Genomic DNA, 9522 nt, shown 5'->3' on the forward strand with positions numbered 1-9522 from the left:
ACCCAACACTGTTCGGGACGCAGACACACTCTGTCAGTTTAAATCTAGATTAAAGACCCATCTCTTTAACCTGGCTTACACATAACACATTAACACATTTCTATAATTCAAATCCGTTAAAGGATTGTTAGGCTGCACTAATTAGGTCAACCGGAACCAGGAACACTTCCCATAACACCTGATGTACTCAGTGCATCGTCAGAAGAATGGCATCTACACTAATATTAGTTTCTTTCTTATTCCGACCAGATCCAGTCCGTATCCAGATCAGACGGTGGATCAGCACCTAGAGATGACCTCTACAGCACTGAAAGTCAGCATCGACTAGATGAGCCCCAGAGACGGATCCCCAGTGAAGACCTCATCACCTAGACGGCTGTCGGCACAAGACCACGGGACCTGGTGAGTCCTCTGTGTCTGGCCAGAGGAGAACTGGCCCCCCGACTGAGCCTGGTTTCTCCCAAGGTTTTTTTCTCCATTTGTCACCGATGGAGTTTTGGTTCCTTGCCGCTGTCGCCTCTGGCTTGCTTAGTTGGGGACACATTATCTTCACTTTATCTTCACACAATATTGTATTTTATTTTGTTGTATTTGATTAACTACCTTTACCTGAAAATTGAGTGTTTACTGTTGCCCTTTGCATTGTTGATGTACTTTTTCCTATTTAATACTGTACAGCCGCCTTGTCACAATTCTGTATTGTTAAAGGCGGTATATAAATAAAGGTGATTTGATTTTTGATTTGATTTGAAATTATGCTACATAAAAAAATATCTGCAGGAAACAAAAACAGACTGAAAGCAGAAATTCACTCTCTGACAGCAGGTGGTGCTAATGGAACAACAGTGATATAGAATTTCCTTGGTTACCATAGTAAACAAAGCAGCACCAGAACAGAGATCGGCTGAAATAAAACAAAAGAACTGACTGCTAACTGTGCATTTGGAGCAGAAACTGGCCAGTTACAATTTATATCAGTTTGAATGTTTTTTGCTACTAGCATTATTTGTTTTGGGCTTGGCTAAAGGAGAATACAAATGCATTTTGTTTTTTTGTTTTTTTATAATCATTTTCCAGGACAACTACAAGACTTTCCAGGACATTTTCTATTTTCTGTCATTTTCCATGTGTTTTTCAAGACTAGTCATCAATTTTCCAGGTTTTCCAGGACGCGTGGGAACCCTGTTTATATTGAACCAACTTCATTTCAAGTCAGTGCTCTCAGTATCAGTATCATGTACAGGGCTGGATTTACCTCATACTGTGACACAGGCAAAGCACATTTTTGCTGCCGGCCGGAAACCTCCTATGACCGAAACTGATACTTTTTCAGAAATTAAAAAAAAAAAACCCATGTCTTTTAATTAATAATAAACACTGTGTCAAAGCTGGTTTGTGGCTTCATTGTATACAGATACATTTATATGTGGGAGGAATAATGAGGTTTGACTGACACTTTGAGGAGCCAATGGAGTTACGAGGTTTAGTGGCGTCACTTACTGATCCAGGATCAGTGATCCTTAGCAGTTATTTTTCTGATTTGAGCTTGAGCCTCAGAAATGCTTTGGAAAATGTAGCTTTTGTTGACGCTACTGTGTTACTTGATCAAAAAAGAGCTTTGCTACTGAAAAGATTTTTGATTCAGAAAACATTTCTGCTATTTTAAAATGAATCTGGTAACACTTTTTATGTAGCCTGTATTTATAATACATTATAAAGATATTCTTAAGGCATTATAATGAATAGGGGCTTCATAGAAAGTGTTACCATGAATCTTAAGCTACTTTAATACAGTATTATTCATTCAGTCATTTTTCACCATGTCATGCATCACTGCAATCTCTAGAATAAGCTATAACAATTTAAACTCAAATGAATGTTTCATCATGTTTCATTTATTTGACAAATAATTTTGCACCTTTATAGATCATGTTAGTTGATCTATAATGAGCGATCAGCAAAGTAGCCTAATAGTGAAATCTATTAACTATACATAAAAACCTGTCTTTTTACTTAAGTACCAGATATAGGTGTCATGCCATAAAATATGTTTAATACGACTGACTTTATATGTAATGTGAATTTAATAAAACATTATAAATTACTAATTAGCCTATAACACTTTCAGCGATGACTCATCTGAACACCTCTGATTGGCCATTGCATTCATAAGCTCAACAGAATCGTGTGTGATTGGTTATAATACACAGTGCTGTAAAAACACGTATGTCTCTGACTCAGCGCCAGCTAGTGAACACAGATTTGAATTTAGCAGCTGGTGATGTTTTTTTTTTTTTTTTTTTTTTTATAGTTTTCAGGACAAACTGCACATTGCACCCAAAATTGTTTGGCGTGACATGATTCCAAATTTAGGGGGGTCAATCTTGTTGACACAGGGACATATCCAATTTTCTACTCTGACTGACTGAGGTCTGTCCAACAGGAAGTTCAGCACCAGTTTCTGAGGGAGAGTGTCGGTCTGAGGGTGAAGAGAGTCTCTGTTATTGCTGAGTTGTAATCAATAAAAAGCATTCGCACATGTGTGTCGTTTCCCTCCAAATGTGTGAGTGCTGTGTGGATGACAGTGTTGACAGCATCATCAGTGGACCGATTTTGTCAATATGCAAATTTTAATGAGTCTAAGGTGGCTGAAATGGTCCTTTTTACATAGGACTTGACTAGCAAACCCTGACTGCCCATCCAGGATGTCATCTGGGCCTTCCATGGGTTTCAGAGCCATGCACACCTCCGCCGATGACACCGTGAGTGACGTGACCAAAATACCCTCTGAGTCCAGAATCCTCTGCTTTTGGCTGATGATTGGTGCCTCAAACTGAGCGTTGAACTCAATCAGCTCATCTGGGAGTGTGGTCTTGTACTCATGGCTCCCTGGTTTTTCTGCTGGTTCTCTGTGTCATGTTAGGAACACGACTTCAAATGTACCCTCCATTTTTCCGGGCAAATGAAGGATACACCAGAGAGATCCTTTGTAGCCAACCATATCCCAGAATTCATGGTGCGCTGGTGACAATGGGACTTTTCTTCAAATAAAATAGTGGGTGATGTTTCTGTGACGGCTGACGAATACATTTACTGTACTGTGTTTTAATGTACTCAAATAACTAGTGAAACAAATGTTAAAAGAAAGTGGATAAGTAAGTAGATTAGTTTTTCACTTGTATTTCTATTTTATTTTATTTTTAAATGTAGATTTATTTTGTAGTGCTATCATACAAAATAGTCCACAATTGTTTTAGACAAACTTGATGATCCAGAAATATGATTTCTGGAGTATTTTGTACACAAGTCTTGCTGTGTCATGTTTTCTAACCAAGATTTCAGCCCTATCTTAATAGTTTTCATAAGTCTTTATTTGTCTCTTCTTTTAGAACAGTTCTGGAGAAAATGGAGCTGCTGGAAAACTTAAAAAAGAAATGAATGAAGTTGTTCTGTACATTCACTTTTGACATTGACAAGTTATTTGTAAATGAAGCAAAGTAATTTCTGTGCATTGTTTTATTTTTGCATTACAACATTATACATTATACATGTTGAAACAAAAAAAAAAAAAAAAAAAAAAAAAAAAAGAATGAATTCATTAATTAATTGTAATTTCTAAATCACAGAAATTCCTTTTTGTATTTCTCAAAGTCACCTGATCAAACACGGTGGAGTAAGTGTGTAGCACGGCCTGCACCTCACAGTTGGGGATCACACCTCACTCGGGACAATCCCCCAGCTCCTTGATAAGGAGGTGCAACTCTACTTAATCTCTACACAATCTCAGGATTGGATGGACCAATATTTCCTTTCTTTTTCTCTTTTTAAGAAGAAAGAGGACAACAAAATCATGTTGTTTTTTTTTTTTTTAATATGCATCAGACTGCATGATGTATTTTTTTAGGATAACAAATAAAAAAAAAATAATAATAATAAAATAAAAAATAAATAAAAAAAAAAATAAAATAAAATAAAATAAAATAAAATAAAATAAAATAAAATAATAAAAATAACAGACTCAGTGTTTAAGTGTCAGACTTTTGGACCTGTTTTTTCTTGTTTTACCCCCATCTTTGTTCCTGAGTTTCCTTATTTGGTCATTTTCCTGTTCTTGTTTAGTTTGATTGCTTTATCCTATGCACCTGTGTTCCTAATTACCCCTTGTCAGAGATTTTCTTAGTATAGGGAGATGAGAGGGTCTGTATTAGTTACTATTGGACAAAGCGTAACGGCTAACTTGGATCACGTGTCCCTTAATAACCAATCACATTACAGCACTGACGTCACTGAATTTCAGTCAGAATTGTGCGACACTCAATCGCCGTTTACAGATACCATAGGAATGAATGAGAAGTGCCATAAACTGAATCCCACCTGTCACAAAAAGTCAGGGACTTCTCTTATAAAACTGCATTTTTTGTGGTAAACTCTAAAAATAGTTCAATCCAAAAGTATTGTTTAGTGTAAAACATGTTGAAGACTCTTTATTCCACACTTTAACAGTTTTACTTACTGGATGAGCTCGTTTAAGAAGCTTCTGTAGACATGTTAGATACTATAAAGTGTTTTGGTTTAAACTGTTGAAGTGATTTTAATCATTTTGATTCTTGTATGTGAATGTTACTGACCTCAATCTCTCCAGTTTACAGTGTGAATCCTTCAGTACGTCACATAAGTGATTCACTCCTGTGTTTTTTATTTGATTCCTGCTCAGGTTCAGTTCTCTCAGGTGTGATGGGTTTGATTTCAGAGCTGAAGTCAGGATGAGACACTGTTTCTCTGTAATACTGCAATAACACAGACTGAAAACAGAAAGAGAAAAGACAATGAATCAGATCTATGATGCATCATGAACAAATGTCATACATTCACTAATAAACCAGCAAAATCATGGAAACTTCTAATATATGAATGAACAAACCAAGAGAGGAGTATTTGAGGAGACTAGTTACAATCCAAGTCTGGACCCTCAGTCAACAAATAAGTCAATTTTACCAATGGAAATTAATATGTAGAATCAATATAGAAACAATAGTAAAGTTAAATTAATTAAATGATCTATTTTCACATTTCTAATCAAAGAAAATCAACAAATCAGTCAAATAAAATAATTGATGAATTTTGAAGCCATTTTACAGTGCAGTTTACAATTTCTAACTATACAAATCTACTAAATATACATTCCCCTTAATAAAACATTTAGTGAAATATACTATTAGTCCAGTATAAATCTAACTGTCAGAATCATCTACTGTCATTTGTTAAACTGTTTTTAGTCTGTTGTCACTTCTGTTTTATTTCACAGCAAAAATGTCACATTTCAGCAAGTTTTATGCTGTTTTTTTTTTGTTTATACACAAAAACATTGTATTCCTGAATCTTTCTTCAGATGGAGAAATGCCAGAAAGTGCAGCACTGGAAATGATGTGACAAGAGTCCAGCGGTCTTAAACTAAACAGTGAACTTTAATCTCACTGTCACTGCTGTACAGTATAATGATACTAACTCTAGTTTCTCCAGCTTGAATTGTGTGTTCATCAGTAGATCACTGAGGTTTTTCACTCCAGAGTCTCCTAGTTTATTCCTGCTCAGGTTCAGTTCTCTCAGGTGTGATGGGTTTGATTTCAGAGCTGAAGTCACAGCAGCCTCCATTCTTTATTCTCTAATGAAAGGCTGATTTCTGCATTTACACACTTACTTACTATAAAAAACAAAAAACAAAACAACAACCTACAAAATGTGACCAATATGGCAAAACCAGTGCACTACTTTAATCAATATAACTTCAGACCTGTTGTCTTAAAATAAACTTTAACTGTACTAACTGTAGTTTCTCCAGCTTGAATTGTGTGTTCATCAGTAGATCACTGAGGTTTTTCACTCCAGAGTCTCCTAGTTTATTCCTGCTCAGGTTCAGTTCTCTCAGGTGTGATGGGTTTGATTTCAGAGCTGAAGTCAGGATGAGACACTGTTCCTCTGTAATTCTGCATCTATACAGACTGAAAACAGAAAGAGAAAAGACAATGAATCAGATCTAAGAAAAAAAGATTTGTAGCATTTTACTGTTACTTGTAAATATATGTGTAATTCATGTATTGTGAAACTGCAGCTTCATGCTTTCACAAAATAAATAGGATCTGCATTCTTCTGACTTCCATTTCTCCACGCTTACATTTTTGGCATGTTGTTTTCGCTAAAATGCGGTCAAAAGCACTGCAAGCCTGTGAACAGTGATTTGCACACGAAAACAACACTTTAAAGATCTGCAAAACAGATTGACTGCGTAGAACCAATTTGTATGGGTAAAAAACAAACTGTTGCAAATGTCTAAATGACTTCTTGTGTATGTAGGACACAAAGTTGCCGAAATAATCTGATATGTACAGCTCCGTCTTTCTTTTATCTGCGCTTACACTTTTGGCACGATTCTCCCACTCACTGAGTTTTGCAAGCGTGACGGGGAGGGCGGGGCCACCACCTTTCTGTAGCCAATCAAATGAGACTCTCGCGGACTCCATTTACTCTTATCTGATTGGTTCAATAAACACATCACACGCCAAAACATTTATCTTCATTTAGTTCTCGCTGCCGGTAAAATAAAATAAAATAAACAAAATAAAGTAAAAACACGATATAAGTTGTGTACCATGTGTTCATACTGAATTCCGAGCTGTGTCCTTTTCCTCCTCAACAGGCAATATATGATAGTTTACTGTAATATTGTAACTTTGATGATACTTAACGCTACAACTGCCACGGGGTATATTTTACCCGTGGCTGTTTTTCAAATGTGGCCTACATGACAGAATTTGAATAAAACAAAGTCTCCCAGTCATCGACTTTAAAATTATGCAATTTACAATCCCCTAAAAAAATGGTTTAGATGAAATTAAAAAAAAAAAAAAAAACGTGGCATTTATATTATGCCTATATTTTCGCGCTGTCATTATCTTGCTACTTATGTTTTAATTGTAACTACATTTCTAGGCAGCGTCTTTTACTCACTGAATTAACAGCTGAGATTCATAAATAAAGTCAAACTTAGTAAAAGGCGGCAATTTATGGATGCTGAAGAGGTTAGAAGCACTAAATGCCATTAGTCTGAGTCAGCATCTGACGGCTCACCTCATATTGAGATGTTTTAGCCTAACATTATTCATATTTTTTAAACTTTAAATTAATTATTTCATTTTTGTTTTGCCATTTCTATTGTTTATTGTTCACTACTGTGTTGCCATTTAGTCTGCTGTTTCCTGAAAAAATAAATAAAATAAAACTCCGATCTATGGTTTAATGAATAAAACAATGTTTTTTTTTTTTTTTTTTTGATTACCCAAAAAAAAAAAAAAAGTTTATTTGGTGATTTCTCATATTTAAATAATAAATTATATAAATTTAAATTAATAACTAATTAGGTGAAGCACTGCTTGAATTTATCATGGCATCATTCAGTGTGTTGAATCATTATTGCACATTATTGTCTATAGGCTATTTTAGTTATTTAAATAACATAAGTTATCTTATTATATTGATTAATGACACTGAATTATAATATTACACCACCCAAATATGTTGTTACTTCCTTTTAATTCACTTTGTCAGTGCAGGCTTGTTTAGCTTATATTGACTTATGAAAAGTGACTATAGCTGTACGAACAGCCTTAAACACAAAACAACAGGACAAAAATATAGTATATATATATAGGAATATTTATTTATTTATTTATTTAACTTTTTTTTCACTTTAACATTTATTTATTTTTATTTTCTTTTTCACTTTACAAAATATGGAAGTCGGAAGAATGCAGATCGTATTTATTTTGTGAAAGCATGAAGCTGCAGTTTCACAACACATGAATTACACTTATGAGTAACAGTAAAATGCTAAAAATCATTTTTTCTTAAGCTTGAAACACGATTTACACTTTTACAAAGCTTCTCTTGCGCATGCAAATTTAATTTACGCTTACAGTCTTATATACACTTGCACAACACGTACTCTTCACATGCAAATCTTTATGGCATTATTTTATCTCCATAGACTTTTCAAAAGCGTTTTCATGAGCAACAGAATCATATACTGTTTAATACAGCGCCATCTGAACAAGAATAATGATCAACATAAACATATACTATTTAAATACTAATAAAGTGGGGTTATATATGCTTTTATCAGTGTTTTATGATAGATCTGACTCAATATAACATTGTGACTACATTAAAAACACTTTTATTGTACTAAAAACACAGATTTGTGAGTATTATCGGACTGTTAGAATAAACCCAAAACACACGTGATCGTTGTCATGCGGTGAATCTGGCCAATCGTGAAACAGTCATGTGGTCATCAGAGCTCCTGTAGCCGCTCTGAACAAACTGCGCCGGCTGAGTCAGTCGCTGCTCTCGAATCGCTATCGTGGTACTTTAATGCCACACGTGACGGCGTATTTCCACTACAGCGTCAAAACCACACTCCATGCCGCCGGCAATGCTACAACGCCACTGCTTTTTGAATTGTTTTCTATGGGCAGTGAGCACTCCAACGCTTTCTCAGCACCGCTTTCAATCCCATAATGCACCCTGTGAGCGTTTACGCTCAACTTCCATAGGAATGAATGGAAAACGCTCTGCGCCGCTCAGCTCGCTATGCTGTAGTGGAAATACGGCCTGACAGTCACGAGGCATCGGCACCGCCTCAAATCGGACAAAATTTCTAACCAGCATACACTGCTTTAAGTCAAAATTTGATGGAGCTGCGAGGCGCTGCGTTAAGTCAAACACACATATTATTAAGATCATCATGATGGAGGGAGCGCCTCACATGATCTTACGCAACAGATCGTCATTTTAGAAACTAATGTTTACAAATGTTAGTTAGCATGCTAGCAGCTTTATGCACTCACCCGGTATGTTGAAAACTGAGACCATTTCACTCCAGAGCTTTCCCTGCTCCATGCGGTTGTGGTGTGTTTTCAACATATTATACAGACAGTGTTACTACAAAAACATAAGCAGCAGTTTCCTCCATCTCCACTATCCAGTGGACGTACAGCAGCTGTTTTGTGGTCGCGCATTGGCTGTTGTAAAAGTACTGATGTAATCATAGCCGTGATCATCCTGATTTAAATTCCTGAATATCAAACATGTTTGATATGATCGGGGGCGGCCCCGATTTGTGTGAGAGCAGATCGGGAGGTGAAAGATTCGGTCTGTGAACATCTCACATTACCAGATAATCCGTGCTGAACATCAGGACCGATCGAGGTGCTCAACAAGATTTTTGCTCCGATTCTCAGGAGGGGAAAATCAGGGCAAAATCGGGCTAAAAATCCTGTAGTGTGAGCCTGTAGTTATGGTTTATAGATTGATAGATTAAACATAGAAGTTAGACTAACTTCGAGAACACCTTAAATTAAATTGATGTTATTCAATTTATTTGTGAAATGATTGGATTGAACATGCTTATTGAAATTTAATTTAAATTTTTCAGTTTCAAGTTATGACTCATCTGTTACTCATTTG

The 9522-nt window shown here is 35.8% G+C and overlaps 1 protein-coding gene across 1 annotated transcript; it reads right to left on the reverse strand.

The window, feature by feature from the left end:
- Window positions 1–4034: 4034 nt before the first annotated feature.
- On the reverse strand, window positions 4035–7130 carry LOC127159311 (ribonuclease inhibitor-like). Its single transcript, XM_051102189.1, has 3 exons — window positions 7126–7130; window positions 5826–5999; window positions 4035–4802 (listed from the first exon to the last, which is right to left on the reverse strand). The coding sequence occupies exons 1-3, from the start codon at window positions 7128–7130 to the stop codon at window positions 4592–4594; spliced, it is 390 nt and encodes a 129-aa protein (XP_050958146.1). The 3' UTR covers window positions 4035–4591.
- Window positions 7131–9522: the final 2392 nt, after the last annotated feature.

The sequence above is a fragment of the Labeo rohita genome, unplaced genomic scaffold (assembly GCF_022985175.1).
Source record: "Labeo rohita strain BAU-BD-2019 unplaced genomic scaffold, IGBB_LRoh.1.0 scaffold_2073, whole genome shotgun sequence".
In the NCBI taxonomy this organism is placed as follows: domain Eukaryota; kingdom Metazoa; phylum Chordata; class Actinopteri; order Cypriniformes; family Cyprinidae; genus Labeo; species Labeo rohita.